The sequence below is a fragment of the Loxodonta africana genome, chromosome 1, assembly GCF_030014295.1.
Source record: "Loxodonta africana isolate mLoxAfr1 chromosome 1, mLoxAfr1.hap2, whole genome shotgun sequence".
NCBI classification, from domain to species: Eukaryota; Metazoa; Chordata; class Mammalia; order Proboscidea; family Elephantidae; genus Loxodonta; species Loxodonta africana.
The window spans coordinates 46,933,764-46,958,798 of NC_087342.1; the positions used below are offsets into that span (position 1 = coordinate 46,933,764).

At 41.5% G+C, this 25,035-nt stretch overlaps 1 protein-coding gene across 1 annotated transcript in view; it reads left to right on the forward strand.

The window, feature by feature from the left end:
- The window catches only part of LY86 (lymphocyte antigen 86), an 82,596-nt gene that overhangs the window by 20,360 nt on the left and 37,201 nt on the right, over positions 1-25,035 (forward strand). Inside the window, exon 2 of the mRNA XM_064280175.1 lies at positions 24,269-24,355. Coding sequence (XP_064136245.1) covers positions 24,269-24,355 — 87 coding nt within the window. The remainder of the gene's footprint in view (positions 1-24,268; positions 24,356-25,035) is intronic.

Consider the following 25,035-nt stretch of genomic DNA (forward strand, 5'->3'; position numbering starts at 1 on the left):
ATCAGAGTTCCAGGTCAGGGGGAGAAAAATGGAAAACATAGAGAAAAGTGTTGAAGATTTGCTGGCAGAAAACTTCCCAAACATTATGAAAGGTGAAAAGCTGACCATCCAAGAAGCTCAAGGAACCCCGTGTAGGATAGACCACAAAACAAAGTCACCAAGGTATATCATAATCACACTTGCCAAAACCAAAGACAAATAAAGAATCCTGAGAGCAGCTTGAGTAAAACAAAAAGTCACATACAAAGTGAGAAACAATAAGACTGAACTCTGATTATTTGGCAGAAACTATGCTGTCAAGATGGCAATGGAATGACATATATATAAAACCTTGAAAGAAAAAAAACTGCCAGCCAATAATAATATATCTTGCAAAACTCTCTCTGAAATACAGTGGTGAAATTAGAACATTTCCAGATAAACAGAAATTAAGGGAATTAATAAAAACCAAAACAAACCTACAAGAAATAAAGTGAGTCCTCTGACAACATCAGACAACAACCAGAGTCTGGACACAGGACAGCATTGACCAAACACTACCCTAGATGAAGAACTCTCAATAATAAAACAAAGCTAAAAGACTTAAAACAGGGAAACAGAGAAGTCAATCTGTAAATGACAACAACATCAAAACAATAAAAGGAGGAATAGACGGTGTAGGTATATAACTTTCAAATGGTGAGGAAGTCAAGGTGATATCAAATAATAAAAGACTGGTTCAAACTTTGGAAGATAAGGATAAATTTCAAGGTAACCACAAAGAAAGGTAACAAACATATTCACCAGAATTAAAAGAAGAAAGACTCAGTAAACACAAAATCTATTATAACGAAAGAAAAGAATATCCACTAACAAAAGGAACTCAGAAAAGGAAAGTAAGGGGAACAAAAAAAATGTCAGCACCACAAAAAAAAAAGAAAAACAATATGACACCAATAAACTCATACCTATCGATAATCACACTGAATGTAAAAGACTTAAATGCACCCGTAAAGAGACAGAGTGGCAGAACAGATAAAAAATACTACCCATCAATATGCTGTCTACAAGAGACAACCTAAGAAAAAAATGCTTAAATATGTTAAAAATCAAAGGATGGAAAAAAATATATCAAAAAAACAACAACTGAAAAAGAGCAGGAGTGGAAATACTAATCTCAGATAAAATAGACTTTAAAGCAAAATCAACCATAAAAGACAACAAAGAACATTACATAATGATTAAAGGGACAATCCACCAAAAAGATATAATCTTAATAAGTATCCACGCACCAAAGACAGGGCACCAAAATACATTAAACAAATTCTAACAGCACTGAAAAGAGAAATTGACAGTTCTGCAATAATAGTAGGAGACTTCAACACACTATGCTCAGCAAAGAACAGGACATCTAGAAAGAAATTCAGTAAAGATACAGAAGATCTAAAGGGCACAATCAACCAACTTGACCTCATAGACATATGTAGAACACTCCACCCAACAGCATCAAAGTATACATTCTTTTCCAGCACACATGGAACATTCTCTGTAATAGACTATATCTTAGGCTACAAAGCAACCCTCAATAACATTCAAAACATTGAGATAATACCAAGCATCTTCCCTCATCACAACACCATAAAAGTAGAAATCAATAACAGGAAGAACAAGGAAAAAAAAAATCAAACACATGGAAACTGAATGACACCTTGCTTAAAAACCCCTGGGTAATAGAAGAAATCAAAGAGGAAATAAAAAAAAAAATTCCTGGAATCAAATGAGAATAAAAACGCACCATACCAAAACCTTTGGGACACAGCAAAGGTAGTGCTCAGAGGTCAATTTATAGCAATAAATGCACACACCAAAAAGAACAAGCCAAAATCAACAGCTTAACCCTACAACTTGAACAGATAGAAAGAACAGACCACAGTCACCAGAAGAAAGGAAATAATAGAGATTAGAGCAGAAATAAATACAATAGAGAACAGAAAAACAATAGAAAGAATCAACAAGACCAAAAGTTGGTTCTTTGAAAAGATCAACAAAATCAACAAACCATTGGCCAAACTGACAGAAGAAAAACAAGAGAGGAAGCAAATAACCCAAATAAGAAATGAGATGTGGGACATTACAACAGATCCAACTGAAATAAAAAGTATATCAGAATACGATAAAAAAATTGTACTCCAACAAATTTGAGAATCTAGAGGAAATGGACAAATTTCTAGAAACACGCCACCTACCTAAACTAACACAAGGTGAGGTAGAAAATCTGAATGGACCCATAACAAGAGAAGAGATTGAACAGGCAATTAAAAAAAAAAAAAAAAAAAACTCCCAACAACAGCAAAAAAGCCCTAACCCAGATGGCTTCACTGGAGAATTCTACGAGACATTCAGAGAACAGCTCACACCAGTACTACTCAAACTATTTCAGAGCATAGAATAGGAAGGAGTATTCCGGAATTCATTCTATGAAGCCAGCATAACCCTGACACCAAAGCCAGGCAAAGCACCACAAAAAAAGAAAATCACAGACTAATACCTCTCATGAATATAGAGGCAAAAATTCTCAACAAAATTCTAGCCAATAGAATTCAGCATCATATCAAAAAAATAATACACCACGACCAAGTAGGATTCATACCAGGCATGCAAGGATAGTTCAACACTAGAAAATCAAAGTAATCCATCACATAAATAAAAGGAAAGAAAAGAATCACATGATCATCTCAATTGATGCAGAAAAAGCATTCAACAAAGTCCAACACCCATTCCTGATAAAACCCCTCAATAAAATTGGAATAGAAGGGAAATTCCTCAATGTAATAAAATGTGTCTTTACAAAACCAATAGCCAACATCATTCTCAATGAAGAGAGGCTAAAAGCTTTCCCCCTGGAGAACAGGAACAAGGCAAGGTCACCGTTTATCACCACTCTATTTAACATTGTGCTAGAAGGCAATTAGTTTTTTTTTAGTTTAGAAGTCCTAGCTGGAGCAATAAGGCAAGAAAAAAAATAATAAAGGCATCCAAACTGGTAAGGAAGAAGTAAAACTATTCCTATTCACAGACGATATAATCTTATACATAGAGAGAACCCTGAAGATGCCACAAGAAAGCTACTGGAACTAATCGAAAGATTCAACAGTAACACAATATAAGATCAGCATACGAAAATTGGTTGGATTCCTATACACCAACAAAGACAACTTGGAAAGGAAATCAGGGAAGCAATGCCATTTATAACAGCCCCTAAAAAGATAAAATATTTAGGAATAAACCTAGCCAGGGACATTAAAGAACTATACAAAGAAAACTATGGAACTACTATTGCAAGAAACCAAAAGAGAGCTACATAAAAGGAAAAACATACTATGCTCACGGATAGGAATACTCAACATTGTGAAAATGTCAATTCTACCCAAAGCAATCTGCAGATATATACAATCCCAGTCCAAATACCAGGACCATTCTTTAACAAGGTGGCTAAACTAATCATCAACTTTATATGGAAAGGAAAGAGGCCCCAGATAAGCAAAGCACTACTGAAGAAGAATAGAGTAGGAGGTCTCACAAATCCTGATCTCACAACTGACTATAGTCAAAAGAGCCTAGTACTGGTAAAATGATAGACAGACCAATGGAATTGAGAACACAGATGTAACTCCATCCACCTAGGATCAGCTGACCTTTGATAAAGGACTAACGTCCATTAAATGGGGGAAAGATAGTCTTCTTAACAAACGGTGCTGGCAAAACTGGTTGTCTGTCTGTACAAAAATGAAACAGGACCCATACCTCACACCATACACAAAAACTAACTCAAAATTGATCAAAGACCTAAATATAAAACCTAAAAAAAAAAAAAAAAAGATCATTGAAGAAAAAACGGGGGCAATGCTAGGGGCCCTAATATATAGCATAAGTAGAATGGTTTGGGGCTGGAATACCAAGTGTAACTAAAAATGCACACACAGCAGATGATGAACTAGATAAATGGGACCTCCTAAAAATTAAACACTAATGCTCATCAAAAGAGTAAAAAGAAAACCTACAGACTGGGGGAAAAATTTTGACTACGACCTGTCTGACAAGAGTCTAATCTCTAAAATCTATAGAATACTTCAATACCTCAACAACAAAAAGACAATTCAATTTAAAAATGGGCAAAGGATATGAACAGGCACTTAACCGAAGAAGACATTCAGGTGGATAACAGACACATGAGGAAATGTTCATGGTCATTAGCCATTAGAGAAATGCAGATCAAAACTACAAAGAGATACTATCCTACCCTGACATTACTGCCACTAATCAAAACAAAAAACAAGTAAACAAAATAACAAATGTTGAAGTTGTGGCGAGACTGGAACTCTTATGCACTGTGGAAAATGATATGGTGCCTCCTTAAAAAGCTAGAAATAGAAATACCATATGATCCAGCAATCCTACTCCTAGGAATATATCCTAGAAAAATTAGAGTCATCACTCGAATAGCCATATGCACATCCACGTTCATTGCAGCATTATTCACAATAGCAAAAAGATGGAAACAACCTAAGTGCCTATCAACGGATATGAATGGATAAACAAATTATGGCACATACACACAGTGGAATACTATGCAATGATAAAGAACAATGATGAATCCACAAAACATCTCAGAACATGGATGAATCTGGAGGGCATTATACTGAGTGAAATAAGTCAGTTACAAAAGGACAAATATTGTATGAGACCACTATTATAAAAACCCAAGAAAAGGTTTCATACAGGAAGAAACAATCTTTTATGGCTATGAGAGACAGACAGGGTGAGGGAGGTGAAATCACTAACTACATAGCAAAAAATTTAATTTTGGTGAAGAGAAAGACAACACACAATATAGGGGAAGTCAGCACAACTTAACCAAGGCAAAGTCATAGAATCTTCTAGACACATCCAAACACTTTGAGGGAACCAGTTCCTAGGGCTGAGGGCTGGGGACCATGGTCTTGGGGAACATCTAGGTCAACTAGTATAACATTAACCAAAAAAAAAAAAAACCAAACCCAGTGCTATCAAGTCCATTCCAACTCATAGCGATTCTATAGGACAGAGTGGAACTGCCCCATAGAGATTCCAAGGAGTGCCTGGCGGATTCAAACTGCCGATCGTTTGGTTAGCAGCCGTAGCACTTAACCACTACACCACCAGGGTTTCCGGTATAACACAGTTCATGACAAAAATGTCCTACATCCTAATTTGGTAAGTAGCATCTGGAGTCTTAAAAGCTTGCAAGCAGCCATTTAAGATACATCTGTTGGTCCCATCCCATCTGGAGCAAAGGAGAATAAAGAAAACCAAAGACACAAGGAAAATATCAGTCCAAAGGACTAATGGACTACATGAACCACAGCCTCCACCAGCCTGAGCCAAGAAGAACTAGATGGTGCCTGGCTACCATCACTGACTGCTCTGACTGGAATCCCTTACAGAGCAGGAGAGAAATGTAGAACCAAATTCAAGTTCACAAAAAAAGACCAGGCTTGCTGGTGTGAGGGAATCTGGAGGAACCCCCGAGACTATGGCCCCCAGACACACTGCTAACTTAGAATGGAAGCCACTCCTGAAGTCCACCTTTCAGCCAAAGATTAGACAGGCCCATAAAACAAACAACAAGCATTAGGAACAACCAAGTATACGAGACCAAATTGGCAACACCTGCCCAAAAGCAAAGACGAGAAGGCAGGAACGGACAGGAAAACCAGACGAATGGACATGGGGAACCTTGGATGGAACAGGGAAGGGGGAGAGTGCTGACACATTGCAGGGATTGCAACCAATGTCACAAAATAATTTGCATATGAATTTTTAAATAAGAAACTACTTTGCACTGTAAACTTTCACCTAAAGCACAATAAAACAAAATAAAAGTCCGGGAGTAGGACCCAGGCATCAGTATTTTTTCCAAGCTCCCAGGTGATTCCTACTGTGAAGCCCAGTTTGAGAACCTGTGGTGTAGAATATTTCTAAGCTACTGAATCCTATTCAGCGTGATCCTATTTATATCTCATGGGCTGGAGGCCCTAGCCGACATCTAAGGTTTACTTAAGAAATATCTATTGAACTGAACTAAAGCATTTTAAACTTAGCGCGCTTTTATGTTAAAAGGAAAACCTTTTTTTTTAAAGTTGGCTTCATTTTATACAATTGTAATGAGAATAGTCAGTGTTACCCTTCTAACAGATTCTACCCTTTTTTTCCCAATTATTAAGTATCTGCTATGTGCCTACCATTGGACTAGATGTTTTACATACATTATTCCTTTTAATTACTACAAAAAAAATCTTCTAAAGGAGCTGTATCACCCCCATTTCACATATTAGACAATTGAATCTTCTCTGACTTTAGCATCTCTGCTCTTTCCTCTGAACTATCCCGTGCCTTCTGGGTTGAGAAACACCGGCCTTCTTCAGAGTACAATTGCCCTGTGCTTGGAAAGAGTCCTGGCAAACCTGGAACTCAGGGAATGCCTAATCTTTCCCTGTAATCAGCCTGAAGCTCAAGAGGAGCAGGAACATAGCACTTGTGTTGGGCCCATTTTGCTGTCTCCAAAGCTCAGTTTTTCTTTGAGCTCCTCGGCCTCACTCTCCAGTTCTGGCTCACACACAGCAGTTATCCGAGGGAGAGCGCAGACGTCACAGCTCAGGAGGCAAAGCCTGGAAGCCTTGACACAGTCACTTCACTCCCTGTTAGGAACTGAATTGTGTCTCCCAGAAAGATGTGTTGAAGTCCTAACCCCTGTACCTGTGAATGTGACAATGTTGGAGAAATAAGGCCTTTAGGAGTCTGGTGGTTCCTAGTCCTGTATGACTGGTGCCTTATAAAAGAGGAAGACAGACACAGAGTCACACACAGAGGAAGACAGACACCATGTGAAGATACATCTGCAAGCTAAGAAATGCCCAGGACTACTAGAAGCTGAAAGAGACAAGGAAGCCTCTTCCCCTAGAGCCAACAGAAAGAGCATAGCCCTGCAAACACCCTGATTTCAGACTCCCGCTGTCCAAAACTATGAGACAATGAATTTCCATGCTTTAAAGCCACTCACTTCATGCACTTTGTTATGGCAGCCGTAGCAATGCTAAAGCTGCCCTAGAGCTCCGCCTCTTCATTGCAAAACGGGATGTGGACACTTGATGCCCTGGCCATGCGTGAGACTGGTAGAGAATCAAGGATTCGTATACATTGTACAGCCTCCCAGTATTTGTGGTTCTGTATGTGAGCAGTTCTGTATGTGAGCAAGGCGGGGCTGGTGTCAGAGGTTGTCTCTCAGCTGATTTACCAGTCCCCGTTCACTCATCCGTCATTTTCTGTGGCACAGGTGCCAAGGACAAACACCTCAGCTTGTCTTTTCAATCATATCCAGTTTACTGTTTCCAAAAGCACGGTAGAGTTCCTTTTCAGCATTTCCGGCATTTAAAGAAAAGTCGCTCATCTTCACAGCTACATACCCAGTTGAGTAAGCCACCCTGTGCCTTCATGTCCCGGTTCTTGTCCCTCTGTCAAAGGACTTGTAGGAAATGTAGGAATGAAATGTGACAGGTTCTCTCTCAGTATCACCAAAACCGGCACAGTTCCAGCTGTTCCTAAGACAAAGCATGGAGCTGGCCACAAGCTTCTCCCCCAGAAGGGGTCTGTCATGGATTAAATTGTATCCTCCCAAAATGTGTATCAACTTCTCTAGGCCATGGTTCCCAGTATTGTGTGGTTGCCCACCATTTTGTGATCTGATGTGACTATCCTGTGTGTTGTAAATCCCACCTCTATGATATTAATGGAAGCCCTAGTGGCACAGTGGTTAAGAGCTCAGCTGCTAACCAAAAGGTGAGCAGTTAAAACCCACCAGCTGCTCCGTGGAAACCCTATAAGGCAGTTCTACACCGTCCTGTAGAGTTGCTATGAGTTGAAATCGACTCGATGGCAATGGCTTTTGTGTTATTGAGGCAGGACTAGAGGCAGTTTTGTTACCGAGGCAGGCCTCAGTCCATAGGATTAGGTTGTATGTTGAGTCAATCTCTTTTGAGATGTGAAAAAGAGAATCAAGCAGACAGGGAAGGGACCTCCTACCACGAAGAATGAAGAGCCAAGAAGAAGGGGAGTGTGTCCTTTGGACCTAGGGTCCCTCCTCTAATAAGCTCCTAAAAACCAGGGGGAAGATGGATAACAAGGACCTTCTTCCAGAGGCGACAGAGAAAGAAAGCCGTCCCCTGGAGCTGGCACCTTGAATTCGGACTTCTAGCCTCTAGACTGTGAGAGAATAAATTTCTCTTTGTTAAAGCCATCTGCTGTGGTATTTCTGTTATAGCAGTACTAGATAGCTAAGACAGGTCTCTCGTGGGAGACTGCCTGGAAATAGAAGTTAGACCTGCACTTTGAAATGCAGTGAAAAACCTAAGGAGGTTCTGAAGTCTGGTGCTGCTGTAACAGAGATACCACAAGTAGGTAGAAGTTCAAATTCAGAGTGTGGCTCTAGGGTGAGGTCCTTCTTTGTCTATGCAGGACTTGCAGATTTGTCTGCCTCTGTTGTCATCAGACAGTGTCTGCCTTCCTCTGTTTATGCTTGCTCATCTCTGTGTCTGTGTCTGTAACTCAGAAGTGATTAGGTTTAGAACACACCCAACACTGAAATGGCTTCATTGGCATAACAAAGAAAACCCTATTTCCAAATAGGATCACATCCACACACATATAGGGGTTGGGATTTCAATGCATATTTTGCGGGGAACACGATTCAACCCATAACAGCTGCCATTGAAAAATAGAACAAGCTAATTTTTTCTAATTTTCTACCCCATGTGGATCAACTGTAGATTAGTTACAGAAGGTGAAACAACTATCCCCACCCAGCAGAATAGGCAAGTCTCCCTGATGCTTATAAATTCCCTCATGAGTCTATATGAGAGTCCTGGGGATTTGGATATTGACCGGCAATTGGGCTAAAAAGGCTCCCAACAATGTCTATCACATATTAGTCAGTTAATAAAATCTGTAGAAAGAATGAATACTAACATTCTCATTAAAATTATGTTTAAAATGAAGTTGCTAAGCCAGGTAGTATGTAGTAAGCCCATATAGAAGACAATAAATACATGTTGGCTATAAAGTAAGAGATTTAGAGCATATATGTATCTTATACTGAGACTATTATTCAGTTGTATAGTATTATAATTAGAGGAAAAGAAGAAACAAGGTGTGAGATCTTACATCTGACTTGGGTGTGTGAATAAATTCCCAGTGAAATGCCTACCAATGAGGCTAGAAAAGGCACATAACTACTAGTATTTAAATAATGGCCATCGGCGTCCTTACTGTGCTGTTTGATAGTGATACAATTTGACAGGTGGAAAAAAGAAAAGATCAGGAAATAATAGAAAAACACAGCTAGGAAACATTTCCTACACTATAAGTTATTTCCTTGTCTACAAAGCGAGGAGGTGGTATGAGGAAAGGGGAGGAAAGAACAGACCCTAGCAACACTGGGGACAGAGGGAGGAAAGTTAATTTTGCATTTTGATGGTTGGTCAATGACAAGCTCACGGAAGCCTTAAGCACCATCCTCTTTTTAGGGATCTACAATGACTCTTGTATGTATGTCATCCTATTAATGCAAACAAGAACATCCTACTAATTAACATCCTATTAATGCAAACATCATCACCCCTGCTTGATGATGAAGCCATGCAAGAAAGCAGAGTTTCACATGTATGCACACCTAGGCCCAAGTCGTCAACAGATCACAAGTTTGCAATACTGGTAATCATCCATCCTAAAGTAAGAAGCCAAACTTCAAAATCTGTCTGTTACTTCGTTTCATTTGATAAAGAATTCCAAAGACAGCAAGGAATAGAGAAATATCTGCCACCCTTTGGCCTAGGACTACATCTTCAAGCATACTCGGGAACTCAATCCAAAATGCCAAAACAGATTTTCGCATTACTTTATGATGACAATGTTAATACGCTAGCACCTTCCTAGGGGGCACTTCCAAGTGTGACGACAGGATCAATAGCACTGGCCTCGTTACCTAGGAGTCCCAAGTAATTCTGGGCATGCATCAAAGTTGGAAATAAAAGCTCAACTTTCTAACACCTTCTGCATCAAATTACTTGATCTTCTTTTTTGTCTATTTATCTAACCAACTGACATTACTGAGCATGTCTAAAAAAAATGGGTTATTCAAAGATGAATACATAATACCTAGTTCCCAACCTCTCATAGCTTACACCCTAGTATACTCTAAGACAGTAGCAAACTGCAGTCGTCACTACACTGCACGATGATGAAGGTATGACAAAGACATACGCAGCAGGCCTTTAAAGGCCAAGGAAAAGACAGCTAAACCAGATTCAAAACCCCAGATAGCATCTTGGAGAGGTATATGTTTGAGCTGGCTTTTGAAGGTGGAGAAGGTGGCGAAAGCTTTCCTATGTGAAATATAAATCCCTTAGGAAACATTTATTGGAAATTGACCAAGAATATACACACCCTACTCTAATCCTGCCTCATTAACATAACAAGGACAACCTATTCCCAAACAGGATCATAGCCACAGGCATACCCATTACCCATTGCCCATTGCCACAAAGTCGATTCTGACTCATGGTGAGCTACAGGCATAAAAAAACAAAACCAAACTCACTGCCTTATAAAAAACCCATTGCCATTGAGGTGATCACTAATAAAGGTTAGGACTCACAGCACATATTTTGGGGGACACAGTTCAATCTATAACACAATGTAAGTTTCTCCTGGAGGCAGCTTGGTTTCGTCCAACAGCATATGCAAGAAACAGCTCATGAAGTAATGTGAGTTTACAGGGACCGAGCCCTGAAGTTTAAGGTATGTTGGAAGAACAATGAGTAGTCTAAATCTCAGGACACTGACTGATGTAAACGCTGAAGGGGTGAGGGCAGAAAAAGAAAGAGCGAGAGAGGGGGAGAGAGAGAAAGGGAGGAATAGAAAAAGAGACCACATTCACGCAGCAGAAAGGACATGGATGAGCCTGGGTGGGAGGTGAGTTGGAGAAGTGGCAGCAGAATTCCACCCTCCCACGGGAGTGCCAACACTTCACTCACTCTGCAGCTGTTTTTAAAGCCCAAGCAATAGCGCTGTAAACCTACACGCACAAGTGCCAGTAACGCTGGTGAAATCTGAATGGGGTCTGGGAATTGTACCCACGTAGACTTTCTGGTTCTGATGTTGTACTGTATGTAAGCTGTACAAGGGAAAGCTGGGTGAAGGGTACGTGAACCTTACTCTTTTTGCAACTTTCTGTGAGTCTATAATTATTTCAAAAAAAAAAAAAAGCTTAAGGAGGGATCTAAAATATGAAAAATGGGACAGTGTGACATTTGCCCTCCCTCTTTCCCTCAGATCACCCAACCAGCAAACAGAGGCTGCAGGGGAGGGAGCTACCTCCATAGACTCCAGGATTTAGGGACACACAACGAGGCACGAGCATTTGCCTAAGACTAAACCAAGTGGGGGCATGATGGTTCGAAGGGGGAATTCTTGCCTTCCATGCAGGAGACCTGGGTTCAATTCTCGGCCAATACACCTCATACACAGTCACCATCTCTCTGTCAGTGGAGGCTTGTGTGTTGCTGTGATGCTGAACAGATTTCAGCAGAGCTTCTAGATAAGAAGGATTAGAAGAAAGGCCTGGCGATCTGCTTCTGAAAATCAGCCATTGAAAATACCGAGAATCGCAGCAGTCTGATCCACAACCAATCACACGGATAACCTGGACCAGGAAGTGTTTCATTCTGTTGTGCATGGGGTCACCATGAGGTGGGGGCCAACTTGACAGCCACCACCAAGATCGACAAACCAAACAGGGAGCAGCACATGTAGAGTGTACTGTGGGAAAGCCAGGCCCCCTGTCCCGCCCACTGCCCTTTGGTGAGGAACTGAATTTCTGAGACTATGCTGTTGAACTTTGTTTTCTTCTCCCTGATTTCAGTTGAAAGCCTAACTCTGACCAACCAAAGCCAAACCAAACCAAACCTGTTGCCATCAAGTCAGTTCTGATTCATAGCGACCCTATAGGACAGAGTAGAACTGCCCCATAGGGTTTCCAATGAGCAGCTAGGTGGATTCAAACTGCTGACCTTTTAGTTCGCAGCTGCACTCTTAGCCACTAAGCCACCAAGGTTTCCCAACTCTGACCAGACAACACCAAGGCAAAGGTTCTTTTCCCTTTGCTCCTGGACCCAGTTCTGGCCCAGCTCAAGAGAATACAGACCATCACTAGAGCTTAAGGCACAAAAATGTTTCTGCAGCTGCGAGCAGTTAAGACCCTGCTCACCTGCAGCCCTGCTTGTTTATCTAAATCTACTCTACTCCACGAATGTGCAGTTCTAGGACTTATTTGTTTACTGCGCCCCTTAGTATGCAAGGCAGATGCTGCTGGCTGCCTTTCCAGAGCCAATTCCTCAGGGCCAGCAGGATTTGCAGCAGCTGGTTCTGAGAGGCCTGATTTCTACAGCACACATATCCCCAGGGGCAGGGGCAGCTTGTGGCAGTTTGGAGGGCATTCTGGGTTCACTCACAGTAACGACCAACCTTCTTTTGGCTGAAGCGATAGATGTCAACAGAACAGAGAGAAAATGGGTATAACATAGAGGCTAAGGAAAAGTATATTTAAAATGAATGTATTTTATATTTCACCATGAAGCTTTTACTTGTTTCTTTAGCTCATTTGCCACTAAAACAAGGAAGTGTCTAGAGGAAGCATTTGTCTCTGCCATCAAAGCCCTGAAACACCAATTGTCGTTAACTTTCCAATGTTTTAGAAGACCCCAAATCAGGGGATTTTTTTTTAACAGGCACTAAAAATTATTTGAATCAAGTGTCCACAGGGAGGGTCTTCCTCCCCACCCCCAGTCAGTTCTCATACTGTATAAGGAGAACTAATTACAAAATGCCATCCAACTCCTTTCATTTTGGCTGATGAGTCTGAGGCATTTTTAGTAGAAGTAAAGCCTGATTGTGATGGTTAAGATTGTGTGTCAACATGATTCTCAGTGTTTTGGCAGTCGTATAATGTCATGATCACTTCCCTGTTGAGATTTGACATATGATCACCCCCATGACGGACTTTGCTTCATGTAGCCAGTCAGTTGAAAGGGAGTTTTCTTGGGCATGTGGCCTGCATCAGATATAAGCGGACATTCTGGCAGGGCTTGGGGGGATTTTTGTCATGCTGGATCCTATAGCTGGCTCCTGTTCATTTGACCTTCAGTTCTTGGGACATGAGCTAGCAGCTTACCTGTGGTCTGGCCTGCAGATCTTGGGATTCATTGAATCTTCACAGCCTGTGAGAAAGAGCCTGATCTCTGAACTGCCTTCTCTCCCTCTCTCCCCCTCTGTCTACCTACCTATCTACCTACCTACCTATCTATCTACATATCTATCTACCTATCTATCTACCTATCTATCTATCTATCTATTTACGCTCTTTACTGGTTTTGCTTCCCTAGAGAACCCAAACTAAAACATTTGGTACTGAGAGTGGTCCTAGAGACATAAAATTGTAAGGAAGACTCTTCTAAATTGGTCCTCAGGTCTGGTTAGTCTTAAAGATGTTGATGACTCTGCTTCCAGTAGTAGAGAGGGCACTGCTAATCCATGGCTTCAGGTGACAATAGAAACAATGCAAAATTACCACCAATAGATCAGGTATTGATGAAAGGCGAGGCTCTGGGTGATTGCATGTGTGACACCTTTCTATAATTTTGTCATAATGATGAGTATAAGGAAGCTGGTTGGTTGGTCCTACTTTTGCTAGACAAACTGGTGAAAGAAAAGAGATGTTCTCAGGGCTTCGGAGTCAAAGCTCAAGTGCCTCATAAATGACCTCAAAGTTTCCACTTGTGCTTTGAAAGGAAGCCTTATTTCTTGTAGTAACAGAGCTGATACTGCCAAAAGCCAAACCCAGAGTCTAAATTACAACACCAGCTCAACTGTCAACCTGTAGAGGTGTCTGAAGTTAAAGTGAGAGCATTCATTGGGAAGAAATGGCATCTTGAAACTTGGGATGGGGACATATGGGGAGATAATCAGGAAGCTGAAGACACTGAGCCCCTAAATTCCTTTGAATCACTCCTGCCAACTGAACCAGCCCTCTCATTCCCATCTGAAAAGATTACTCCATGTTTGTCTGCTAACCCACCCTGCCCAGTAAAACCATTAGCGCCTCCATTCTCATCTAATGAGATTAGCCCAGCAGCATCTAAAGAGAGCTTCACTGAGTCATTGCCTGGTGCATCACCTAAGGCAAATGTTTTACAAGACATTGCTGAATGTTCTCAAAACATTTCCCCACTACCAATTTTGGCTTTTAAACCTATAACTAGATTTAAGTATGACCCAAGAGGAGGTATGTTACACTCCAAAAGAACAGCTTGACTTTTCTAATATGCACAAACAGAAATCTGGGGAATGCGTGTGGGAATGGCCATTAAGGGCATGTGATAAAGGTGCAAGGAACATAAAGGTGGATCAGTCTGAGTTTATTGATATGGGACCACTAAGTACAGATTCTTCATTCAGTGTTTCAGCTCAAGAAGTTAGGAAAGGATCTGATAGCTTATTTGGTTGGGTTGCTGAAGCACGGATTAATGGTAGCCTACACTAAATCAAGTCGAAGTACCAGACCTGCCTTGGTATACTGTAGAAGAAGGTATCCAAAGGCTTAAGTAAATTGGCATGCTAGAGTGGATTTATAGGTTATACCCCTAGACCCACACATGGAATGCCCAGAGGACACACGTTTCACAACTATGGTGAGGAACAAATTTAGGAAGGGAGCCCCAGCATCCCTGAAAACTGCTGTGATTGCTATGTTATGCTGCCCTACGTGGATTAAGACATGTAACTACAATGGGGCTGATTGGACCCCCCTGGTGATAGGGGCCAAAAGGTGGCACTCAACCAACAAAGACAAGGTAGACATGGTTACCATAATGGATAATAGTAGAGTCAAAGTAGTTATCAGGATAGTCTGACTCGTATGAACTTATGGCATTGGCTAGTTAGTCATAGAGTGCCTAGGAGTGAAATAGATTGGAAATCTACTAAATATTTACTTGATCTGTACAAACAGATGAATTCTAGGTCAGGTGAACAGTAATCTAACTGCAATCGCCAGGATAGACAGTCATGGTCCTGCAATCAATTCCCAGACTTGAGTGAGTTTAAAAACCCACAACCCCTTGAAGGAAGGGGAGACTGGGTACCCTTGAGGAAGGACTCCAGTACACTACCAAAAACTTATACTGTTAATATTTCTCCCAGCCTTCCCCAAATTCATTGACTACCTTTTGCTAGAGTGACTATTCATTGGGGAAAAGGAAATAATCAGACTTTTCAGGAATTACTGAATACCGTCTCCGAACTGACACTAATTTCAAAACCCAAAAAAATCCATTGCCATCAAGCTGATTCTGACTCATAGAGACCCTATTAAGCAGAGTAGAACTGCCACATATGGTTTCCAAGGAGCGCCTGGGGGACTTGAACTTCCGGCCTACACTAATGCCAGGAAACCCACAATGGTGGCCCACCAGTCAGAGTGTGGACATATGGAGGTCTGGTTATTAATGGAGTCTTGGCTCATGTCTGTCTCACAGTAGGTCCAATGGGCCCCTGAACCCATCCTGTAGCTGTTTCCCCAGTTCCAGAATGCATAATTTGAGTGGATATATTCAGCAACTGGCAGAACCCCCACATTGGATCTCTGACAAATGAAGAAAGGGCTATTATATTAGGAAAAGCCAAGTGGAGGCCATTAGAACTGCCACTACCTAGGAAAATAGTAAACCAAAAGCAATACGTCATTCCTGGAGGGGTTGCAGAGATTATTGCCACCATTAAGGACTTGAAGGATGCAGCGGTGGTGATTCCCACCACATCTTTTTGGCCTTTGCAAAAAACAGATGAATCTTGGAAAAAGACAGTGGAATATCAAAAACTTAACCAGGTGGCAACTCTAATTTCAGCTGCTGTTCCTGATGTGGTTTCATTGCTTGAACAAATTAATACATCTTCTGGCACCTGATATGCAGCTGTTGATTGGGCTAATGCCTTTTTCTCCATACCTGTTTCAAAGGATCATCAAAGCAATTTGCCCTCAGCTGGCCAGGCCAACAATACACCTTCAGTTGTCTACTCCAGGGCTACATCAACTCTCCAGCCCTATGTCATAATTTAGTCCTCAGGGACCTTGATCGCCTTTCCCTTCCACAAGATGTCACACTGGTCCATTACATTGATGACATTATGCTGATTGGACCTAGTAAGGAAGAAGTGTCAGTGGCTCTGGACTTATTGGTAAAGCATTTGTGTGCTAAAGGGTGGGAAATTAAAAACCCCACACAAATTTAGGCACCTTCCGCCTCAGTGAAATTTCTAGGAGTCCAGTGGTATGGCGCACTTTGAGATATTTCTTCCAAAGTGAAGGATAAGTTATTGCATCTCACCCCTCCTGCAATAAAAAGGAGCCACAACACCTAGTGGGTCTCTTTGAATTTTGGAGGCAACATATTCCTCATTTGGGTGTGTTACTCAGGCCTATTTATCAAGTGACTCAAAAAGCTGCTAATTTTGAGTAGGGCCCAGAAGAAAAGGCTCTGTAACAAGTTCAGGCTGCCATGCAAGCCACTCTGCCCCTTGGGCCATATGATGCCGCTGATCCAATGCTGCCTGAAGTGTTAGTGGCAGATAGAGATGCTATTTGGAGTCTTTGGCAGGCCCTTTTTTTTTACCGGTGAATCACAGCGCAGACCCTTAGGATTTTGGAGTAAAGCCCTGCCATCCTCTGCAAATAACTACTCTCCTTTTGAGAAACAGCTTTTGCCTTGTTACTGGGCTTTAGTAGAGATTGAATGCTTAACCATGGGACAGCATCATGAACTGGGTTCTCATCCAGAGAGTCATAAAGTTGGACACGTATAGCAGCACTCCATCATTAAATGGAAGTGGTATACTTGAGATCAATCCTGAGCAGGACTTGACGGCACAAGTATTTTGCATGAGGAAGTGGCCCAAATGACCATGGCCTCCACTTTTGTCACATTACCTTCCATCTCCCAGCCTGCACCTACGGCCTCATGGGGAGTTCCTTATGATCAGTTGACTGAGGAAGAGAAAACTCGTGCCTGGTTTACAGATGGTTCTGCACAATATCCAAGCACCACTCAAAAGTGGACAGTGGTAGCATTACATCCCCTTTCTGGGACCTCCCTGAAGGACAGTGGTGAAGGGAAATCCTCCCAATATGCAGAACTTTGAGCAATGCACCAGGTTGTTCACTTTTCTTGGAAGGAGAAATGGCCACTTGTGTGATTGTATACTGATTCATGGGCTGTGGCCAATGGTTTGGCTGCATGATTAGGGACTTGCAAGGAACATGACTGGAAAATTGGAGACAAGGAGGTATGGGGAAGAGGCATGTAGATAGACCTCTCTGAATAGCCCAAAGAAGTGAAGATAGTTGTGTCTTATGTGAATGCTCACCAAAGGGTGACCTCAACAAAGGAGGATTTTAACAATCAAGTGGATAGGAAACCAGTCATCCTCTTTCCCCAACTACTCCAGTCACTGCTCAATGCGCTCATGAACAAAGTGGCCATGGTGGCAGGGATGGAGTTTACTCATGGCCTCAGCAACATGGACTTCCACACAGCAAGGCTGACTTTGCTACAGCCACTGATGAGTGTCCAGTCTGCCAGGAGCAGAGACCAACACTGAGTCGCCAATATGGCATCATCCCTTGAGGTCATCAGCTAGCAACCTAGTGGCAGACTGATTACACTGGACCACTTCCGTCATGGAAAGGGCAGGGGTTTGTTCTTACTGGAATAGACATGTCCTCTGGATATGGATTTGCCCTCCCTGCATGCAATGTTTCTGCCAAAACTACTATCCGTAGACTTACAGAATGCCTTATCCACAGTCATGGTATCCCGCACCGCATTGCCTTGGATCAAGGGACTCACTTCACAGCAAATGAAGTGCAGCAATGAGTCCATGCTCATAGAATTCACTGATCTTACCATGTTCTCTCCAACATCCTGAAGCAGCTGGTTTGATAGAAAGTTGGAATGGCTTTCTAAAGACACAATTATAGTGCCAGGTAGGCAGCAATACTTTGCAGGGTTGAAGCAATGTTCTCCAGGAAGCTCTATATGCTCTAAACCAGCATCCAATGTATGGTGCTATTTCTCACATAGTCAGGATTCATGGGTCCAGGAATCAAGGGCTGGAAATTGGAGTGACACCACTTACTATTACCCCTAGTGACCTACTCTCAAGATTTTTGCTTCCTTTCCCTGTGACCTTAACCTCTGCAGCTTTAGAGGGTCTTAGTTCCAAAGGGAGGAATGCTCCCACCTGGAGACACATCACTGATTCCATTGAACTGGAAGCTAAGAATGCCACCTGGCCACTTTGGGCTCCTTATGCCTCTGGATCAAGAGACAAAGAATGAAGTTACCATACTGAGTGGTGTGATTGATATTGATTACCAAGAGAAAATTGAATTGATATTACATAATGGGGTTGAAAAAGAGTATGCCTGGAGTGCAGGAGATCCCTTAGGGCATCTCTTAGTACTACCATACTCTGTGATTAAAGTTAATGGAAAACTACAGCAACCCAATTCCAGCATGTTTACTAATGGCCAGACCCTTCAGGAACGAAGGTTTGGGTCATCCTACCAGGCAAAGAACCATCACTAGCTGAGGTGCTTGCTGAGGGCAAAGGGAATACAGAATGGATGGTAGGAGAAGGTAGTTCTAAACGCTAGTCACCACCACATGATCAGTTGCAGAAATGAGGACTGTATTTGTTATGGGTATTTCTGCTTTGTATGTATGCATCAAATATTTTTTTCTTCACTTATAAAATGTAGGATGTAAATAGGACTAGTGCATTTTCAGTTGTTTGTGTGTTCATTGGATCATGTTAGGCACGAGCATGACTTTATAATTGTCTTTATTCAGAAATGTATGGTTTGAGGAGATATGTATAGGTGCCAATTTAACAAGGGGTGGACTGTGATGGTTAAGATTGTGTGTCAACTTGGCTGGGCCATGATTCTCAGTGTTTTGGCAGTCGTATAATGTTGAGATTTGATATGTGATCACCCCCATGATGGGATCTGCCGTGAGTAGCCAATCAGCTGACAGGGAGTTTTCTTAGGCGTGTGGCCTGCATAAAATATAAGTGGACATTCTGGCAGGGTTTGGGAGGGCTTTTTGCTTGTGCTGGATCCTGCAGCTGGCTCCCGTTTGTCTGACTTTCAGTTCTTGGGACATGAGCTAGCAGCTTACCTGTGGTCTTGCCTGCCAATCTTGGGATTCATGGAATCTTTGCAGCCTGTGATAAAGAGCTCTGTTCTCTGACCTGCCAATCGTGGGCTCACTAGCCCCTGTGGCTACATGGATCAGGAGAAGCCACTATCCTGATCCACTGACTTGGAACGTTATAGCCTCTAAAACTGTGTGAGCCATTTCTTCAATATAAATCTCTGTGTGTGTGTGTGTATATATATATATATATATATTTGTATGCTTTACTGGTTTTGCTTCTTTAGAGAACCCAGCCTAAGACACTGATCATTGGGAAGGTAATACTTTACAGTGGTGCTTCTGCACCAAAGGAGATTTTGTCCCATGGGGGACTGTTGGCAATGTCTGGAGACATTTTTGGTTGTTACATCTCGGGGGGAGTCGCTACTGGCAACTGGAGGTTTAGATACTCCTAAACGTCCTATAATGCATAAGGCAGGACCCTCCCTTGCCCCCGCACACACACACAACCAAGAATTATATGGCTCCAAATGTTAATACTGACAAGGTTGAGAAATCCTGGTTAAAAGTCTCAACTAATTTACTACAAATAGCCCTCATTATTCATTCGGCAAACATTTACTGGGAACCTAAGATAATATTAAGACATTATGCTAGGCCATGGGGTTGCGGGAGCTTGCCTTTGTAGCATTTAGTAGTGTGCGTATATATAGATAGATGATAGATACATTTGATAGATAGATAGAGATAGAGAGATAGAGAGATGGATAGACAGATAGATGGGTAGGTAGATAGGTAAACAGGCAGATAGGCAGATAGGTAGGTAGGTAGATAGGTAGACAGACAGGCAGGCAGGCAGGCAGGCAGGCAGGCAGACAGGCAGACAGACAGACAGAGAGGGAATGCTAAGTGCCTTAAGAGAAATACAAATACCAGGAGAGACATGAGAGGGTTGGGAGTTTGCAAACTACATGTTCACTCTCAAAAGCATCTCTCTCAAATATAAAATTGAAATAATTTCTAGGAAAGATTACCAAACCCCCAAGTACTTTTTAAGCAATCTGTCTGCGTGTGTGTGTGTCCTTAGAGAGAAATGGCTTACTACTGTCTTTGTCACTTTGCTTTTTAAGAAAATTATTTTCCTAACAGTAATGTTTGCCCAGTATCAGGAGAATGCTTTTTATTCTTTCTTCCTTCTTCTGTCCTTAGTTTCTTCTATCTGTACCTTTAAAATATTGATAAATATACAGTATAATTCTGTACCTGTAATTAACTAAGCAAAAATACCTTTCTTACCAGTTACATTGGAATAGATCCCAACTCACTGTAACCTCATGTGTGACAGAGTAGAGCTGTGCTACTTAGGGTTTTCGATGGCTGATTTTTTGGAGGTAGATTGCCAGGCCTTTCTTCTGAGATGCCTCTGGGTGGACTTGAACCTCTAAACTATTGTCAGAAGCAGAGAGTGTTAACCGCTTGCACCACCCAGGGACTCCAAGAAAACTACTTACCCTCTTTTATATTTCCCCAGGAATAACTTTATTCACTATTTTAAGGATTCTGTCATGGATTGAATTGTGTCCCCGAAAAATATGTGTATCAATCTGGCTAGCCCATGATTTCCAGTATTGAGTGATTGTCCACCATTCCGTCATCTGATGCAATTTTCCTGTGTCGTAAATCCTGTCTCTATGATGTGAAGGAGATGGGATTAATGGCAATTATGTTAATGAGGCAGGACTCAATCCACAAGATTAGGTTGCATTTTAAGCCAATTTCTTTTGAGATATAAAACAGAGACGCAAGCAGAGACATGGGGACCCCATACCACCAAGAAGGAAGCACGAGGAGCAGAGTGTGTCCTTTGGACCTGGGGTCCCTGGCCTGAGAAGCTCCTAGGCCAAAGGAAGATTGATGACAAGGCCCTTCCTCCAGAGCCAACAGAGAAAGGCTTCCCCTGTAGCTGGCACCCTGAATTCGAACTTCTAGCCTCCTAGACTGTGAGAGCATCTCTTTGTTAAAGCCATCCACTTGTGGTCTATCTGTTATAGCAGCACAGGATGACTAAGACAGATGCACTTCCCTAAACGTCTGTTAGTTGGCCCCCATCATTGTCAGTACCGTGCCACCAGGCATGCAGCTGGAGCAATTGTCCCTGTGCTCCCTAGTCCTAGCTCTCAAGCCTTGGAATAGAAGGGAAGAATGTTGGGACAGCATGAAGATCCTCATGAAAGAGAAAAATAAGCATAAGAAAAAATTTTCCCCCAGGAAAATCAGCGATTAGATCAAAGGGTTTTTGATCAAACAAAAGTGCACCTACATTCGTTTCGCAAGGCTGAAATTGCCTAGTGATCATTTCCATGGCAAATACCAGAGACAATTGTGTATTTTTCAGGTCTACAATGTGGATGATAAAACTGCCTGGAACAATATCATTGACAAATATGTGCTCACAACAAAGCTAAATTTGAAATCAGTTATGAAATAGAACACTAGATGCCTTATGCCTGCACAGAAACTAGAGAATATTCTAGACACTCTTACAAATCAAATAATTAACATGCATATTTGAGCCTGTATTCTGTGAATTACACTGCACAAATCCAGGCAGCAGTTTTTCATTTTGTTTTGTTTTTTAAGTCTGGGTTTGAATCTTGGCTCCCACACTTTCTAGTTCTGGGACTTGGGCAAGTTAATAAAACCTCCCTGAGTCTATATTTTTCCATCTGTAAAACTAGGAAACGCATACCAATCTCTCAAGTTTGCTGTTTACTGTATCTATCTAGGTCCAGCTGGAAAAGCAGAAATTGTATCAATTATTTTAATGGAGGGAATTTAATATAGGAACTGTTGGGCAGTTGCTTAGTTGTCATCCAGTCAGCTCTGACCCATGACGACCTCATGTACAACAGAATGAATCGTTGCCCAGTCCTGTGCCATATTCATGATCATTGGTACGTTTGAGTCCATGGTTGTGTAGTGCCTTCCAACCTTGGGGGCTCATCATCCAGCACTATATCAGACAATATTCTGTTGTGATTCCTAAGGTTTTCATTGACTAATTTGTGGAAATAGATTGCCAGGCCTTTCTTCCTAGTCTGTCTTTGTCTGGAAGTGCTGCTGAAACCTGTACACTATGATGGTATTTGTCATACTAGTGGCATAGCTTCCGGCATCATAGCAACACACAAGCCACCACAGTATAACAAACAGACAGGTGGCGGAAGCGGTTGTTAGAGAAACAAACAAACAAAAAAGGGGTGTCAAGGAAGCAGCTACTAACCCTAGGTGGTACCATCCCTAGGGCTGGGAAAAGAAAGGATAGAGGTTGGAAGCTTGAAAAAAGGACCCTGTGGAGCTGAGATTCAGATATCTGAGGAAGAGGTATCAGCTTCTGAGGTGCTCTTATCTCTGAAGCTTAGGAGGCCCACAGAGCTGAGCGTCAGCTGCTCTTGGAAAGGTGTAAAAGAGAGCTGGACACCAGGACCAACAGCCATGCAGGTGATAGGCATCATAGGGGTGACAGTCAAGGAACAGAGAGTAAGCAAGGCAGAGCGGGCCCATTCTCCTCTCCAGCCTCTGGTATCTCTACTGGCAGGTGGCAGTGGAGAAACACGATTGCAGAAAGCCCCAGAATCACAAAGCAGACTACAGAAGGCTGGGTTTGGAGCTGAGAGACGATAGCGTCATCTACAGCCCATTCATCTATGAGTTATGTCTATTTAAGAATGCTTACTATGTGTCAGACTGTGAGGCTCTGTGCTAGGCACTGGGGGCTCTGGAGAATTAAATGGAAAACTCCTATAAAGTGCATAGCTCAGGGACTACGGCAACTAGACCCCCAGTTAAAATCAGCTTTCCTACTTAATGTCCAGTGGGAAGCATAAGGGAAAAGAAAATGGAGGGCAAAATAAACCAAAACAAAAAACCAGCTCCTGCCTTTTTTTAGAGTTTCATGTTTAGTTTAGTATTGGTGTAGGGTAAAATACAAAGTACAAAGTCACAGATGTTTGGATGCTTTAAAAAGTATTTCAGACTGTAACTGTTTTAAGAATTCAGAGAAGCAAAATAATATTTTGAGACTATCAGGAGAGACTAACAAAGAAGACAGAAATTGAGCAAAGAAGATGGAAATTGAGCAAGACCTGAATATTTAGGCAATGACCGAAAGGGGTAAGACCATTTGAAATGACAGAAAACACATGAGCAAACCAAGCACGGTGAGAATTTTCTGGGTGTGTACGTCAGCACCCAGCCTCGGAGGATGGAGGACATGTTCATGATGTGGAGTATGGAAGATGGGGCCAGTAGAATATTTCTGGATTTTATTCTGAGGTGTAGAAGAGCCACTGGAGTATTTTGAATGAGCAGAAGTCATGTTTAAAAAATATAATATTATCTTTGTAGCCCCTACCGTAGCTAACACAATACCTTGCATATAATGGGATATTTGTTAAAAAAAAAAAAAAAATATATATATATATATAACATGGAATGGAATCATAAAAGCAGGTCTTGACTTTAAAAATGTGCATGTATCTCCCTCTGTTTTTATTATAATAATAAGGAAATATGAAATGTTTGGTGTAACGAACGAGCATTTTCAGGAACTAAAAGAATTTAAGCAATGATAAGAATTTTAGCAACAAGTAAGGATGTAACCCATCAATCAAGACACTCTATTCATTTCACAGATTGAGACCCTGCTGTCAGAGTAACATTGGCCAGCATTGACTTTAGCGAGACTGGGAGGGGCTTGTGAAATAGTCATGGGCTTATACAAAAAATTGTTGGGTCAATATGATGTTGAATCAGTTTAAGTATTCATATAGCAAAAAAAATAATACAATTGGTGTGACTTTTGAATATGACTTTGCAGAGTATACAATGTACTCATAACTGATTTGTGGTCTTCTCCTTCACAGATCCACTCCAAGACTTTGGCTTTTCTATTGACCAGTGTTCCAAACAATTAAAATCGAATCTCAACATTAGGTTTGGACTCATTCTAAGTAAGTAAAAATTACTAGCATGAAATAAAATATTGCCTAGCCCTTTATGCTCCACGCACCCAATGACTTGTGTTAGCTGTAGTGTTTGGCTAAACTACTGTTCCCCACCACTCTCTGGAATTAACTGTCTCCATCTTCATTTTCCATTTTCTCTCTGGTAATATCCAGATAGAGTAGAATTCTTATTTAATGCGGTGCTTTTGTACTGAAAAAGACTCTAGGCACTAATTTGGATGATATAAGCACCTGGAATCAGTACACCCAGGAAAAAAAAGAAAATATTTTGAGCTCAAGTGTTGATATCTACTCAGGAAAGAGCTTTGGCTTAGTTATATCAGCAACAAACAAATCTACTTCCTGTAGCATGGTTTGCCATTTGTGCTGTTTGTTTCCCAAATAACGAATGTAAATTCTTAAAGCTTGACACAGCCCTTCCCCATTAATGAGCAAAAACACATTCCGATTGTTTAATATTTATATGATTGTGTCATTACAGTTAGTCAATATATTTGCTATAGTTAATAGGCTGTCTCCATTTTGAAACAGCTTTATCAAAAGCAAAGGAAAAGAGTGGAATAAACTTAGCATGTGGAATCATTCCAGGGAAACTGAGGGAACATTCCCAGAGGCCAAGAACTCTCACCGATCTTTGCATTTCCAGAGCCTTGCACAATATCTGA